At 49.9% G+C, this 17,083-nt stretch overlaps 1 protein-coding gene across 3 annotated transcripts in view; it reads right to left on the minus strand.

The window, feature by feature from the left end:
• EFEMP1 (EGF containing fibulin extracellular matrix protein 1) overlaps positions 1 to 16,172 on the minus strand; it is a 56,733-nt gene extending 40,561 nt beyond the window's left edge. The window contains exons 1-5 of one of the 3 annotated variants that reach the window (XM_044428589.1): positions 16,013 to 16,172; positions 7,996 to 8,078; positions 6,702 to 6,789; positions 2,624 to 2,672; positions 491 to 742 (exon numbers count right to left, since the gene is read on the minus strand). In XM_044428589.1, the coding sequence (XP_044284524.1) occupies positions 491 to 742; positions 2,624 to 2,672; positions 6,702 to 6,782 (382 nt within the window). In that variant the 5' untranslated portion in view covers positions 6,783 to 6,789; positions 7,996 to 8,078; positions 16,013 to 16,172. Of the gene's footprint in view, positions 1 to 490; positions 743 to 2,623; positions 2,673 to 6,701; positions 7,925 to 7,995; positions 8,079 to 16,012 lie in introns of those variants that run through there. The other 2 variants (XM_044428592.1, XM_044428591.1) reach the window with 2 other exon arrangements.
• Between the last annotated feature and the right edge of the window lie 911 nt (positions 16,173 to 17,083).

Genomic DNA, 17,083 nt, shown 5'->3' on the forward strand with positions numbered 1-17,083 from the left:
AAAAAATTGGGGTGTGTCAGGGCTACATGGTGGGCATGTCATGAGTGGAGCCGGCTGGAGTAGGGGGTCAGACTAGATGGCCCAGGAGACCCCTTCTGACTCACTCTGTTTCTATGTTTCTACATGTGACCCTTGTGTTGTCCACTAATCTTTTAAAAAGACACCAAAAATGAAGAAAAGAAATGGCAGTAGTATGAATAGTATCAATCGTCCTAGATCAGCTTGTAAGCTAGTCTCAGGTCAGGATCTACCAGCTGGACCAATATTCTAGAGTTAACTTTTCATTCCGAGAGTGTTCCATATCGTTAGTTGCAATCGTGAAAAGCACCGAATGGGATCTCATCCTTTGCCACCCAAACTCTGAAATCTGCTGCAGCCTTACAGATGCAACCCGGCCCCTGAGCCAAATTATTATTGATGCCCTCTCTTACCTTGTCCCATAACCGTGTGCTGCAGGGATGTGCTTTCCGCCTCGCAAGCAGCTCCTTACCTTGGCACACGTTGTGATCACTCGCCTCAAACCCAGCCGCACACTGTATCTGCGACGGCACGTAATCTGCAGGTGTTCGCCGAATGATCGGGTTACCATTTCGACCGCTGGTGGTTTCAGGTGGGGGTCCTTCCTGACCATTATTGACAATGATATGAGCTGTTTTGGGCAAACAGAGGTATCCTCCAAAGTGGTTAACACATTTCATCCCACCTTTACAGGCATCGGGCACAATTTCGCACTCGTCAATATCTGTGATTGTGAACAAAATGAAGGTGGGCATCAGAAAGGGAACAGTACAGAAACAGCATGTGTCTACTAGCCTGAGGCACGTGCTCCTGCCGAGTCTTGGAGCTAAGCAGGGTCGGGCTGGGTTGAAATCTGGATGGGTGACTTAAGTCCTGCATTGAGCAGGCGGCTGCACTCGCTGGCCTGCTGGGCCCCTTCCAACTGTATGGTTCTACGATCTATGATCTCGAGTGGGTTGTCAATTTATTTATGCTGTAAGCCATCTAGAGATGCAAGTAATTGGATGGCATACAAATTTTATAAATAAATTAAATAAATAAATGAATGAATGAATGAATGAATGAATAAGTAAGATTTCCTGCCTCCAATGAAGGTAACTGATCCAAATGGGTCAGGGTTTTGGGAATATTACATTGCGTGAATTGTACTTTATTTTTAATCTGCTAGGTTTTATTGACGTTTTTATGCCGGCTTCTTATTTTTATCTTACGCCATTGTTTTAAGCATTCAAATGTTTATATTGTATTCTATTGCATTTATGTTGTGGACTGGATTGCTGTGAATCATCAGGGAGCTTTGGCTACTGGGCAGTTGAGAAACGTAATAAACAAACATCAGCAGCAGGTCAATGCAAAGAGAGAAGGTGGCTGCACTTGCAAAAATTGGACTGATTCGGTTAGATTTGGCAATGTCTAAATTAAAGGAGGACTCCTCCAATCAGAACCTGAATGCTTCCCGAGATGTGGAATTCCAAGGGGTGGAGACAGCACATCTCTCCAAAGTGCTACACACGATGACACCAGACTGGGGAGAAGGGAGAGATAGCACTGCTTTCCGAGTGGCAGCTCCAGGTTCTAATGGTAATGAATGGATTTACCAAGGCCAAGCGCAAGCACATTGGTGTGGTAGAATCGGTGTGATCTGGGAGGGTGTAGCATTGGGTGCTTGCTTGGAAAATGTTGTGATGGCTGCCAACCAGGATGACTTTAATGAGGCATTAGACAAATTCATGGAGGGTAAGGCTGTAAATAGCTACCGGCCATGAAGGCCAAGTATGATGTCCCAAGCCGAAGCCTATGTCTTACAACATGAGTTGCAGGGGAATGCCTCTGGATGTCCCATGGGGTATCAAGTTGGCCACTCTATGAACAGAATGTTGGACCAGGTAGAGCTTTGGGCTGGTTCATCAGGGCTTTCCTTGTGATCTGCGCTGTGAAAATGTCCTTTGTCATGAAGAGCATTACATAAATCTAATGCATAATCTTCTCTGTACTTGCTTTGTAATTTCCAGAACATGTTCAGGAAGCAGAAATGCCTTTGGACACGTTTCTCTCATCCCTGTAGAATTTCCGATTCGTCTTTTGGGTCAAGGAAGGGATTTCTGGTGTCTGTTCTTCTCACACGCCATTAGCAGTGTTGGAGCTGCTACTTGAAGAATTATCCATTCAGTAATGTCTGAACGGACCAACTAGCTGCAGGTTATGTGTTTCACCCCCCAGTTTGCATCCAGCAGAGAGTCCGAACACAGAAACCTCTTGCTCCAGATCACATGTGGACAGCCTCTTTGGGGTCAAGAGCCATGTTCAAACTCCCAGGGACTAAGGCAAAAATGCTGGGGACAAGGACAAAAATACAATACCAGTACCTTCCACCCAGCATATCGTAGTTCAAAACTTTGCAACCAGTAATGAAACCTTAGGAATTTTTTGACATTTTAGAAGGTGGAGAGTCATCATACAAAAACTGGGAATCCACAAAGAAAAGGTGGTCAGTGGGAAAAGCTTGTAATGTGAGAAAAGGAGTGTGGAAAACTCTGAGGGTCAGGTTAGGCAGGCTGGTTTTGGCCTCAGATTGGCCTGAGGGTTAGGGTTAGGGTTAGGGTACCTTTGCACCGCTGCATGACAGGGTCCCATTCATAGCCATCCGTGCATTGCTGCATGAAAAACAGAGAAAAGAAAGTCAACCATCCCAAACACATTGACCAAAATCAAATTAGTTTACTTGTGGTCAGTCCAGGCACACAGAGCTGCGGTGCAGAGCTGTCTCCCATATCCTAGAGACCCCACAGAAGAATCCTGCCTCCTTCTCCAGTGAGCAACCACAGGGACAGCACTGAGCCACCCATCCCTGTTGCTGGCCTTCGGGCTTTGCAGAATCTTAAAAAATCCATGAGGACTAGTTTGCTGGCTGATATTGCTGTGTTCTTGGTGATCTACAGTGCTAAGAATCTTTCATTATTTTATTCAAAGAATACAATGATTCTTTGCAATCTACAGTAAAAGTGCCATTAAAATGTTGTCTGTAAGGGTAGAATTTTAATCCTTCCTTATTATATACTTTGCTTACATGAGATTCTCAGCATTTTCATACCAATCCAGCCTACAGCAGCTCCAGCTCCAGCATCAAGTGTCCCTGGACCACCAAGGAGTCTGGCTCAATGGCTGAACACATGGTCTCTATGTTAAAGATTTGACCCCAATACCCCCCATTATGAGATGCATTCAGTCTGCTCTATAAAGGTCTAGGCCTGTGGCTAAGCACTCTGACCTCTGTTCCAGTTGGAGGTCTCTTTGTACTTGTGTTTTAAAATCCCAGCCTTCCCTTCCATGAAATGATGTCCAACACACTTTCTTTAATTCTGGAGATTTGTCCTTGCCTGCCATTAGGGCAATTTGAGGGATGATAGCTGAGATCATAATAAATGTGCCATTACAATCAACCAGTTCTTAGCTTGCGAATCCAACCAAGGATGCCTGGGGCTGGCTGTTCTCTGCAGGGTTTGAGCCCTACGAAATTTAAGAAGGCAGAAAGTCACTGCGGATGCAAAACTAATGGGCCAGTGAGTGTGGTTCTACCAAGCCTCTTCCTCAACATGTTAGAACTGAATGAGCAGATGAACAAAGTGGAGGAAGCTCAGCGAGAATGGGGGATTCTGGGTAGTGGCACTGACAACGGTGTTCCTGCTAATCAGAAAGCAGTGGTGTTGCGCCCCTGGGGGATTTGGTTCTACCACACCACTGGTCAAGCAACAGGTAAGCTTCAACAACCGTTGACAACAGCTGTTGTCCTGCAACAGCAACAGCAGGGGGTTGGACCTGATGGCCTTCATGGCCCCTCCTAGCTCTACTGCTCTACGAGTCTATGAAAAGGCCACCAAATGGGGTTAAGACATTTTGACACCTGGAGCAGAGAATCCAAGTGGCAACAACTTCCCTGCCTCTACAAAATTAATAATTTTAATAATCACATCACCTACACATGCGAGCAAGTTTTTTTAAAATATCTGAGTATCTGCTTCCCTTTCTGCATTTGCACAGTGCCGTCTGCCGATGGCTGCTTTGTCTGTTTTGGATGTCCAAAAGTTAGAAGATGCACTGCAAGCAGCACCTTGTTTGGTGCCACCAAACACCAAAAGGACGTTTGTCCGCCTTGCTGGGGAGTAGCAATGGCTACCCATTTAAAGCATGGCCGGGTTTAACTGGCCCAAGCAGACGGGCATAGGCGAGCCTGTTGTGCTGAGCACATGTTTTCATAGCACCTTGGAAGAAAGGGAAAGCCTCAGGTTAATGAATCAGCTTGTCGTCGCGAGTCAAGTTCACCCCTGCCGTAACTTGGTAGGCACCCGCGGAGCTTGTGCCCAATTACGGATCTGTCCTGGCCTGCTGATGGCCGTGTTGCTCAACCGCTGGGCTGCCGCTGTTGTTTTTCAGCAGCTTTGTTATTCAAGGAGCTTAAGCCTCCAACAGAAAGGAGAAACATTTTTCTGTTGATTCACAGGTGATGCTTGTGCTCTGCCAAATCTAGCAGCGGAGGGGGCAGAGGGCAGCTAATTGCATTAGAATTCCAGCTCTCTGAAGGAATGACAGCATCTTCAGTTGACACAATCAAAATTACTGTAGCTACACAAAGAATGCCACCCCCCCCAACAGGAAGCCTCAAAGGAAAACTGCAAACTCACTGAATCTCCCCAATGCCTGTTTAATGCACAATAGAAGTCACACCCATTTAATGACCCCAACGGGGCCAGTTCATTGCTGACTTATTCTGGAGAACTTTCATTAACATGAATTCAAGTGCACCATTGCTGAAAATCAGCAAAGGGTTTCTTAACAGAGGAGTCTTGTGCGAGTCTACTCAGAAATGAGTCCCACTGAAGTCAGTGGGATTTACTCCCATTCTCAGGCTGCAATCCTAAACATACTTACTTAGGAGTAAGCTCCACTGAGTGGATAGGGCTGTACTGCCGATCCCTTTTGCTCTGCAAAATTCTGGGCCAAAGGATTTAAAGGATTTGTAAACAAAACTGGAATGGTAATGTTTATTTATAAAGTGCCCTTAATGCTTATGGCATATTTTAGAATCAGAGAGGCAAGATGAGAGCTCCCCACACCCATCACTGTACAATTCTAGTGCTGAAGTTGGGGGAAGCAATTTTTTAAAACATGCATAAAGACTCTCTTCTCCCTTGTCTTTGGACAGAGTGGGTGCCACCTTCAAGGCAGCTAACTGTACAGATTCAACCATAACAACTATTTGAAAGCTAAAATAACAAACTGAAAACAATCACATAAAATTAATCAGCAGTTTGAAAGCCAAATACACATACATACAACAAAAATATATTAATAGCAAAGAATAGAATTAATTGGCTCATCGAAGGAGCCAAATATGCTGGTTTCTTTTTTTCTTTCCATAGCTTTATGAAAATTTAGTCATAGAAAATTAGTTTAAAAACCAGCTGAAAATGCGGGGGGGGGGCAGTTGTAGGACGTGTGCATTGCATAAAAAGTGTTTGCATAAAATCTGATTCTGACAATGAGCGGATGACAGAGCCAAGAGCACCTGAACATCTGCACAATGCTAGAGCTAAGAGTTTGCCTACTGTGGAAAATTGAACCAAGAGAGGGTGTCACTGCTAAGAAGACCCTGCCTCCTATGCCCATCTGTTAAAATTCTGACACATGCTCTGTGTGCAGAAGGCCTGAGGTTCAATCCAGATTTTAGTGAAAGATCTCACAGTGATTGTTGGGAGGCCTCTCTCTGCTGGAGAGCCACCGCTGGTCTCCAGGGATGGGCAACTAGTGCTCCTCCAGATGATCTGGCCTGCAAGTCCCATCTTCCTTCGCCATTAGTTATTCTGGTCTACACAGCTAAAACCAAAGGACTGGAGGAATACACATGCTTTGAAAGCCCCCTTGAAAGTCTTGGGGTGGCCTCTGTTGGCTTTGTTCTGCATGTCTTGAGGGAAAAAGGTGTGACCCAAACCCTACCCTCCGTGTATAAAGCCCCCTTGAAAGTCTTGGGGTGGCCACTGTTGGCTTTGTTCTGCATGTCTTGAGGGAAAAAGGTGTGACCCAATACCCTCCGTGTACATACAGGACATTGTGGGTGAGGATGTTCCAGTGTATCTCAAAGATGGCCAAGGCCATTCAGTGTCAGCATCAGCACTGTGAATTGTGCCTGGAAATGAACTGGCTAACAGTCACATCTAACCCTGTGCTAAATACATATTCTGTTAAATTTAATGTGATATAAAATGCCCTAGTGTAATTTCTTAATATGTAATTTTTGAGAAATAATGCAACCTTCCTGCCTAGTGAGGCTCAACCCCATTTACTCTAAGGGAAGGAAGCAGATGCTTTGTCAAAGCAACAAAGACTCTTTGACACATTAAAGACATACCAATTAATTATGCCAAGCTTTCATGGACATCTGTGCATCTGACAGACTGCGTGCTAGTCCACAAAAGTTACGTTATGATAAATCTGTGAGATGCTTTCACAAGGCTCTTTGTTGCTGTGCTGCACCAGATTTGCATTGCCTCTCGATACAAGTATCTGATGGATTCTGATGTTATTGACTTTCCCCGAGTTTGTAGAATTACTCTTGAAGACCCGCTAACATACAATATTTCTCTTTTTCTCTTCTTTTCCTCTCTCCCCAGTTCAAACTAGATTTTTACCGTGTATGTGATAGTTTCTTCTGCTTCTTGTGAGTGTACTGTGGTAAGCATCAGTGCAGCAAGGACTGTGAACGCCACCATCTTGAACCTTGAGAAAAAGGAAAAAAATGTTTTAAAAGTGGTTTTACACACATCCACGTGACACCACACTCGCCCCAATATTTCTGCCTAAATAGAGGTTTACTGTTCCTTACAGTGCTAATCCTTCAGGTGGGAGGAAAAGTTTCTTCATACAAAATTATCTCCCTCTGCTTAAAGCTCAGTGAGAAGTGTCCAATGCTTCTTGTTTTCTACATGAAAGGAATTATTGGTATACAGGAACATTCAATGATGTGATTTTAGCAATTTGAAGTTGTACAACCCAAACACAAGTTTACTTCCTTATTTCATCCAGTATCAATTCCAAATCTAACCTTGCTTAGACCTGGGGTGATTTTCTCACCCCGGACAAAACTGACTCAGGCAAGGCCAGTGTTAGGCCTTTGTTGGATTTTTGCAAGAGGTTTGCATCCACATAGGAATGGCTTTCAGGTTGCAGCTAGTACAGGTCATTAAAGACTTAATGGCAACGTACAGCAATTAAATCCACATAATATCACTTGGCCTATTGACCTGCATACCAACAGTTTGTTCTACAAACTTCAAACCATCATTAAATACTCAACTTGAATGGATTGTAGTTCTTTTTCCAGGAAGTGTGCACTACTGTTCTTGACTTTCAAAAGAGGTAAGATGACCTAACATCCACATCTTTTTGTGTAACAAAATGTGTTCTTTGTTTGGGAGTCACAAAAGCATCCCACAGGCCTTTTTTTGGTCAATTTGTACCATTGGCAGGAAGCTAATATTTGGGAATTTTTTTACCAGCCTGATTTGATAAGGTCTTTGATAAGGACCAGAATATAGGTCTACACTCAACCAATAAGGGAGCTTGGGGTCACCCAAGCGCCCCACAACACAAGGTGAAGGGGGAAGATAGACCCGAGCAGATCTACACAATCTTGTTCAATCGGTAAGTATATGTAAACATATGTATGGCAACCGTGATGGTGCTTGTACTTAAAAAACCAAAGCCACTCCCCAAAATAAATAAATATTCTGAGTGATCAACCTGAGCTGAATTCCTACAGTTACTATGAGGTATTGAAAAAAACCATGGCAAATGTGCCTTAAATGGAGTGTTTGTTTTTGCAAAGTTATTCTGAGTCTCACACACACACACACACACACACACACACACACACACACACACACATCAGAGGCTGCACCTTCAGGAAAATGATGGCAACTTTACCTGAAGCCAGAAAGCAGGACAAAGGCAATGAAATTCTTTGGGATTCAGCAATACTGCAAGTCCGCCTTGGTATCTTTTCAGAGCTACAGAAAAAAAGCACACACAGATGCTGTAACAGAACTGCTGAGTAACTGACTGCAGTGGCTAGTTTTGCAACTCAGTTTACTGACCAAGCCACAAGATTACACAGATCACACAAAATCACCCCCTTGAAACCCCGATCCTGGCCTTATTCGTAATTGGCAAACCATGAGGACCCTGTACCGAGGGAGCCGCAGGATGCAGCTGCTTCCACCAAGTCAAACCACCGGGCCAGCCTCCTCAGCCATGGGCCAGTGGTCCAGCTGGCCGAATGTCTCAGGGAAGGGCTCTTTCCCAGCCTTGCTGCGGCACCAAGGAGCATGGGCTAGCAATGGGGAGAGAGGCCTGGATTCAGGCTCTGATTCTGCCATAGCAGTGGGCAAGTGTGGGCCAGTGGCCACCTTCTGTCTCTGGGCAAGCTTTTTTCATCCAAGGACTGCTTTTCCTTGCTGGTACCCGGTCAAGATCCTCGTGTCAGCAGTGGGTGGGCAGAGCCAGAGGCAAAATAGGGTCAGACCAGGGTTGCAAAAGCCCCCTCAACCTGCTCCTCCTCCTCATCATGGGGGCCTGGTTGCTCATCTGCCTCTCACCAGGGCAGTGGCTCACCCCTCGGGTACCGCTTTTCCGAGGTCAGCAGGTCCCAGGATTCCCATTCTCTTTGAGCTTTGCTGCACTCCCTAGAGAAGCTAGTGAGGGGAATCCATTCCCCAGAAGCAGCATATTGCTGTTTGCAGCAATAATGCGAAGTTATATTGGGTGCCTTGGGCTGGAATGGCTAATAAGAGCCGTGAGCTTTACAAAGGAGCTGTTCCTACTGGAGATGAAAGCTGCTAGAAATGGTTTGTTGGCATGGACCAGCTGTCTGTATTTTGGATTCTGCTGGAGGACACAGATATGGGGTTTGTCCTGATGATCGTCAGCATGTCAAAACCGACCACAGCAACTTTGGAGGGATTAATTCATTTTTAATCATCTTTGAGCATGCTGACTTGAATGCATAAAGAGCATGTTAGATAGAAAAATGCCCCACATCACCCAGAAACCCTGAACTTTTTTCTGACAGATCTTGTCAAGAATAGATATAGATGACAATTCTTTCTGCCACCATATGCGGAAGGCCCAGCCCTCACTGAGATGCCACACCTGGATAGGTGCAGAATGCAGGTAAGGAATCATGCGCAGGTTGATCCAATCTGCAGGTGAAAGGGGACACAGCAGGTTAGCCCTGTCAGCAAGGAGCATGGGACGCAGAGCATGCCTGCCTGACACAGCGGGGGCGGGTGGCTGAGCGCACCCCTCTTATATCTTATGGGAAACCCACAAGAGGTAGCATATGGCTGTGGATGGCCTTCTCCTTCAGGAATTCATCCAGTCCCCTTTTACAGCTCTCCACATTGGGGTCTGCCTTAGATCTTGTGGAAGTGAATTCCATCGCTTAACTTGGAGCTGTGTGAAGGACTGCTTTCTTCGGAGGAAAGAAAGGGGTGGAGAGAGAGCACAAGGGAGGGAAATCTCAAGAAATGCATACAAATAAGGCCTTGGAAGAAAGTATCTTTCCTGCTCCTGGCTCTCAAAGAATTTGACTCCATCTGGAATTAAAGCCTGGACCTCTAAATTGCTATGGAACGGGATGAAAAAAACATATGATCTCACCAGAGATCCCCACACCAGCCCATCAAACGTAACGCAGAAATTGGAAACAATACTAAGCCTTTTCAAATAAGAAAGATGTGTTAAAAAGTGGGAAGGGGGAAATCCACCCATCAGCTTCTTTTCCATCTATATATCATTGATCATCCAAACATGTCTTGGAACAGTCATCAAGAACATATGACTCAAATATTAAGTGTTTGATGTATGCAGATGTCTTGGTCTTATGACAACAGGGGTGTCAAGCTGGCTGACTAAATTCACAGATGATACCGAACTGAGGAGCAGGTGATCCAGAGCCAGAAGGATCTGGGCAGGCTGTGGAAGTGGGTGGGGGACCACAGGGTGGCATTCACTGTGGCGAAGTGCAAGGTCTTACACTTGGGACACAGGCATAGGTGTCACAGGTACAGGATGGGGCACGAGTGGCTGGAGAGCAGCACTTGTGAAAGGGACCTTGGGGTTCTTGTCATCAGCAGGCGGAACATGAGCCAGCCGTGTGACGTGGTGAAGAAGGCATATGCCACCTTTGTATGTATAGCCAGAAATGTGGCTTCCAGATCTAGGGAGGTGTTGATACCATTCTAAACAACTCTGGTGCACCCACAACTGGAGTATTGCATCCAGTTCTGGACTCCACATTATATGAGAGACATAGGTAGGTTAGAATCGGTTCAGTGCAGGGTCACAAGAATGGCAGCTGGGTGAGAGGGATGACATTTGAGGAGAGATTGGGAGAACTCCGCCTTTTCAGTCTGGAGAAGAGGAGATCTGAGCGGATCTTTTAGCAACTTAGCAATGTGAGGGGATGCCATGTGAAGGGTGGGGGGCGTGACCTGTTCTTCCCTGCAGTGGAGGGCAGGATGTGTTCCAAGGGGGCAAAGCTCAAGGAATCTGGCTTCAGGCTGGATGACAGAAAGTACTTCCTGAGTGCTAGGACCCCTAGGATATGGAAGGGGCTTCCAAGGGAGGTGGCTGAGGCCCCATCAGGGTGCTGTAGTGGCCAAGTCTCAGCCCAACGTACTTCCCAGAGTTGCTGTTGTGAGGATCAGATTGAAAGGAGAAGGAGAATTATGCAAGCTGCCTTGACCTGGAGCCAGAAATCAGACTAGATGGCCCAGAGGGCCCCTTCTGACTTTCTTTCTATGTTTCTATGAGTTTCTTGGAAGGAAAACTGGTAGGATTTAAAGATAATGAATGAATGAAGGTGGTGGGACAAGTCCATTCTTCCTGGAGTCACAGTCTGCCCCTTTCAGCTGTAGGGAAGTTCTTCCTCTGGCCAAATCCTGCTTTCCCTGAGTATTTGGTAGTTCCCAGGGTCCACATGCCCCCATTTCCAGGGGAGGGCAGTGCTGCGTAAGTGGGCTTCCAATCTACTGCAGCTTCTATTTTGAGCTTAATGAGAGCTATCCATGGTGCTGAACTTCATCCCCAACACTGGTTTACCACCATAGAGCAGTATGGCTGGCTTCTATAAGTTCAAAATGAAAGTTGCAATGGGTAGGGAGCCCCACCGTCGTAGGAGTTACCAACCTACCCCACCCCTTCCATTCTGGTATGTTTTGCACCCTGCTTTCCACTGTCCCAGTGCATTCTGCACCTGCTCCCCAACGGACACGGTCCCCATCAGCTTCTCTTTAACTGAAATTGACCTGCAGCATGGAAGGAATTGGACACACCGTCGGAAGGCAAGTGACAGTCTTGGGTGGGGCGGGGCAGGGCGTTCATTCCAAAGCCTGGGAATGGATCTTGAACAGTTTCCTATTGTGGGGGCCCCCATTTCCTTTGATTGCTGAGTCAGTTCCAAAGGTCTCTTTGTGGGTCACAAATTACCTGCTCGCCTGTTGACTCCCGCATCAGCCGAGGCACAGAAAATGGAAGTAAGAGTGGCTGAATGGCATAAAAGGAGGACACGGCTCTAAGAACTTATCCTGGGAAGGGGAGGGTTCAAGGCCCTTGCAGAGGCTGTGGGAGGGCTAATATTAGAAGCCCCCCTCACCCACCCCACCCCATCCCGCTGCCTTAAAAACGGATGGCCGCTGGCCACAGTCCAACCTAGAAAAGCACACCAAAGACGAATAAGCAAAAGCATGGCCCATCCTAAAAGTCATACACAGGTCCCTAAAACTTCAGCAGTCATGCCAGAAAACATGGCAAGAACCACTATGCTCAAAAGAAGCTCAAAATCTTGAAGGAAGCAACACTGGGCACCAATGAGTGGAGAAGATGCATGTCTTCAAATGGGCTTTATTAGGTTTTAACCTGAAGACTAACAATATATTTTCACTGAAAGAACTGAGAATGGAGAACGGGACAGACTTCCTTGGAAAAAGGCATGGCTTGGTGGCTGGAACCTCAAACAGGAGCAGTTCACACCTGCAGCAAAATATTCCAGCCAGTCAGCCAGCCAGCCAGGTTTATTCCATCCGGTTTCCCTACCTCCTATCCCGAGAATGCAAATACTCAGCATTCCATGCTCCACTTGGAAAGCAGTCCCCTCAAGCACCTCCAAAATGGAATCTTGCCTGGGCTGAAAGAGGTCGAACACCCATGTTCCACAGGGTTGCAAAATCTAATTCCCAACATGAGCAACAGGTTGGGGGGGCGGGGGCAGGCACAGGGCTTTTCGTGCTGGAACTGAGCACCCCCGGTAGCATGACAGTGTGGAAACCGGCAGGGCTCCACTTTCATTGCTGCAATAGCCTTGATTAAGACGGAACGATTTCTGAAGACGCGTCGATCAAATAAGCCCTTTCTGTCTCACTGATCTCTTAATTGTTGTCTTTGCAGCGAAGGGGAACTGCCCTACGCAGATGTTTCCTGAAATCCACTTCTCACCAATCCCTGTTTGTTGCTCTTACGCCACAGCTGAGCCTGACAGAGGTGGGAACCAAGTAAGGAGCAGAGAAGAGACTCTGCCCTTAGCATTCCTTGCTCAGAGTTGTCAACCGCAGATGCAGTATATAGGGAGGGCAGGAAACTACCCTGTAATCTTCTCTGAATAGCCGTCAGAGACCACATAGGATTTTCCTATCAGAAAAGGGATGCGGAGAAACTGCTTGGGCTTGGCAAGGAAGGCGAGGACTGCACTACTGGCCTTTGCTGTGCAATCACCTGCCGGGATCGGGAAAGGTCCTGACTTGGGGCCACCCTGGGGTCACGCATTGCATCTCCAGGTGTGCGCACTGCCGTAAAAGAGAATGTGCATCTGCCTGTCCATCCAGCAGTGCTGAGAATTAGGCACCTGAAAATTGGTGTGTACCTTAAGGAGACCGTAAGGCTTATTTTGTTTTTCAAACGTATTCATTTTAGTTAACTGTGACATGTCCATATGATTACAGTAGCACCTTTAGCCATTTGGGACAGATCTCCCTAATCATCATACATCTTTGCATTCCATGCAGTCTGAAGGCAGAGAAAATTACTGGGACAAAGGACAGATGCACAGGCCTTCCCCTCCTTCCAGCTGTGGGGCAGCACCTCTTGGGTGAAGGCAGGGGACACCCCCTTCTTTAGGGGGCGAAAGAAGTGGGCCATGCATGGCAGGGGCATGCCTATGAGGGCACCTGGCCTTACATGGTCCAGGCCAGGAATACATTCAACTCTGCCACTGGCACAATCCTGTTTGAAGGTTTTTCTGTATTAAACGGAAGGCTATTCCCATCTGTGCAAAGCCAGGTCTGCTCCCTAGTTTTTAAAAAGACTGACTTCATGTTTGGGGTGGGGGCATGTCAAAGCAAGTTCTACTGATATGTTGCCTCAGGGCTGGATAGCAGGAAGCTACAATTTTAATTTCCAGTTATGCCAGCCTGAAGTAGCATCACTCTGGGGGCACTGAGGGCTCCCACAGGCAGCTGGGCAGGCACTCATGGCCACTGGGGCACCCACAGAGATGCCTTGTGCCAACACCTAAGATCTTTTGAAGGTGCTCAAGACAGCAAACCTGGCTTGGCTGCTGTGTAATGTGTGAAATGGCTCCAGTTAGAGGCAAAGAAACAAAAGTCCCAATCATGATAAGAGCACAGCACCTCCGTTCCCTGCTTCTTGAAGTATGCACTGTCCTTTCTGTCACGTGAGGATAATGTGCTTTCATCTGAACATCAGCTTTGCCTTGCGCTGGACTCCAAGGCTCCCTCTACTTGTGGCTCTGAGCACTGAGCAAGGCCGACTCACTCGGCCGGACTTGTTAGCCTGCCTCCTTCCCCAGGGAACGGGAGCTGCCTGCCTCTGCACAGGGCTCGCGATGGCACGAGAGGACGATGCGAAGGCTCTGAACGGCTATGTCTGTGTCACATGAGATGCTCAGGATGGTGCTCCTCTTGGATGAGCAGTTGATGGCTATTGGCTTGGTCCCAAGGATGGTAGGATAGGAGCTTAGGCAGAGTAGGGTCTTTTGTTGGCTCAGTTCGGGTTGATGCAGGACAGACTGCAGCGACCTGCGGCCCAAGGGTGGCACGCAACTCTCAACTTCATGCCATGCAGTTGCACTTTTATGTGGCCTGCAAAACTGGGTGGCACAGAGAGGCAGAGACTGAGAGGGACAGGGTGGCGCAGACGCACACACGCAGGGTAGCCAGGGAAAGAAGGATGGTGTGGCTGAGACAGGAAAAATTCTACAGTGCTGCAAACGCCACCCGCTTCTGGCTCCAGCTATGGGCCAGAAAGCCCTGTGGGCTCCCGCAGCTCCCTCTTGCCTGCCAGCTGCTTAGGTGGGAGTGCTGCAGGTCGTTCTCGAGAGCCCCAACACTTCCTGCTGGCTGAGCCTTGCTGTGCTTATTGTGTGCGCTTTCTGCATGAGTTTTCCCGGAGTCTCCCACCCCGGGAAAGAGGGAACGACGGAGTGGCAGCCGAGTTCTGTAACATCTGAATGCTGGAGCCATAACTGATGCAGCATTCTGCAGTCAGGTGCCCCCCCCACCCCAGATGTGCTGGGCTGCAGCTCCCCTCTCTCTAATGGCTATGTTGGCTGGGGATGATGGGAGATGTAGTCCAGCACATCTGCAGAGCTCTAGGTTGGAGAAGGCTGGCTTAGAGGTAGAAAGAATTGGAGGAGGGCTGCAGCATTTCCCAGGTGTGGTTTAGGCCTAGTAACTGGGAGGACCAGGTAGACAGACCTTTGCTGTGATGCTGGCAGCCAGCACAGCCAACCGCATTGGGCACAGTCTGGTCCTCTGCCTGGCTGCCACCTTCCCCAAGAATTTATTCCGGGAGGTGGCTAATAAATAAGAAAACATCAGTGCCTGCCTGGACAGGGCTGGAGACTGCTGAGCAAAGCTTCAGAGGTTGCTCCTCTGCACTGGGCTTACAACCCCCCCCCCCCACTCCACCGAGGCTGTTGCGGAGCAGCTCGGATAGGACCGGAGAGGTCCTGGAGGATTACAGTGTCGTGTGAAGCCCTGCAAACTTCCTTGCGTGAGAAATCGGGAGCGCCCAGTAAGTCCTCGTGGAGGGGAGACCATGGCCCCACGCAGTTTATCCTCTGACCAACCCCTGTTAAGATGCTCCCTGAAACGGCCCTACTATGCCGAGGGTCTCTCCACCCCCGCCCCACGGAAGAAGAAAGCTCTCTATCCCAGGACGCGCATCGCTCGAGCCAATAACGGACCCGATTCTCGCCGTCTCTTCTGATCGCCTGGTGCGCCGGCTCCTTCCCGCCCTAGCAGGTCACTCACGCAGAGCGTGCTTTCTCGGTCCCACCGCGCTCGGTGTGGTTTCCTCTCCGGTAAGGCGTGGTTGGAGTTTTGCGGCACGAAAGCGCACCCCACGCAGACCTTCCCGGGAGGAAGCCCCGCCGAGCTCTGCGGAGCCGACACGCCTCGGAGTCCAGCTCCCGCCAGGCTGCCAAAACTCTTCCTCGCGCGCGCTCCCAAATCTCCATCGATCCCCCGGTGGCTTCCTCCTCCCCCTCCCCCTCCCCTCCCCTCCCGCCTGTTATCCTGCTGCATCACAAAACGCGGCACTTGGTCGTCTCCGCATTCCACACCTCCCGCGAACTCGCGGTCCCGCAATCGCCATCCAGCGCTGGAGAGCAGCCCTGGCAGAGGCGCCGCCGGCGCTCCCCCTCCACGAACGCGCACGCAGAACCGGCGGCGCAGCCCGGGAGGCTCCCGCGGGGCCCCCCGCACCCACGGCGGCGCACGCGATGGTCTCGCCCCGCTTCCCGCAGCGACGTCCCGGCGCGCCCCGAACACGCCTCCCGCAAGAATCCGCGCCCGGGCAGAGCGCGCCGCCCGCCTCGCCTGGCGGCTGCGGGAGAGGCGCGGGCGCGGGCGCGGGCGCGGCTTACCTGGCCAGCCGCGACAAGGCGCCGCCGCCGCTGCCGCTCGGGGGGACCGCAGCGAGGCGCCGACGGCTCCCCTTCCCGTGCCAGGCGAGCGGTGCGAGGCTGCGCCCGGCGAGCTCTCGAAGGCGCGGAGCAGAGAGGAGAGCGGGGCTGGCTGGCTCGCCCGCCCGCGCCCCCGCCCGCTCGCTCCCCCGCGAAGCGCCGCAGCCGCAGGTTAGCCCGCGCCTCGGCCTCGCCGGAATCTCGGAGGAAACGCAGCGTCCCGCTCGCTCGCCCGCTCGCCCGCTCGCTCCCTCCAGCGATCCAGACTTGGACGAACTTTCAAAGTGGCAGCTACTGTACGCATCCTTTTAACGCCCCCTACCGATCTTCCGCTCCCTTAACCCTTCCCACGAAAACGCGGACGGCCAAACCCAGGGAGCGCGTCCCATTGCTCGGCGTCCACGCCCCCCCCCGCCCCGCCCCGCCCCGCGCCCCGTCCTCCCCGCGGAGACGGAGGGATGCACGAGCGCATCGGGCCGGGCGAGACTGCGCTGGGCGCTCCCATGGCCGCCCGTCGGGGTGGCCCTCGCAGGGGAGCGGACGGGTTCAGAGCAGGGAGGGCCCGCGATGGCTGCTGCTCCTGATGGCTGGAGGCTGTCGCAGGTGCCGGCGCGGGGTGCCTATGTCCCCCGCTGGCTAGCGAGTGGCGGCGGCGGGCGGCGGGAGAGGGGGGTCCGCACTCACGTCCTGCTTGGAGGCTCCCGTGGGGAGCTGGCTGGCCATCGTGTGGAGTGCTGGACTCTGGTCGAACCCAGCAGGCTGTTCTTACGTTCCTGTCATGCACCCTCAATCCCACAGTGCACTGGATCTCCAAAGGGGCCAGGAAAAATATTTCCAGAGTTGTTATTATTACATTGCATTTATACGCCACCTTCCTTCCTCTTCTGAGGAACCCAAGGTGGCTTACACAGCCCCATCTTATCCTCAGAACAACAACCCAGCCTAAAGTCAGCCAGTGGTTTTCATGGCCAAGTGGGCAATTAGCACCCATATTTCCCAGGGTCCCCAGCCCAATACTTTCACCTCTGCTCT

The sequence above is a fragment of the Varanus komodoensis genome, unplaced genomic scaffold, assembly GCF_004798865.1.
Source record: "Varanus komodoensis strain SLA01 unplaced genomic scaffold, ASM479886v1 scaffold2, whole genome shotgun sequence".
Classification (NCBI taxonomy): domain Eukaryota; kingdom Metazoa; phylum Chordata; class Lepidosauria; order Squamata; family Varanidae; genus Varanus; species Varanus komodoensis.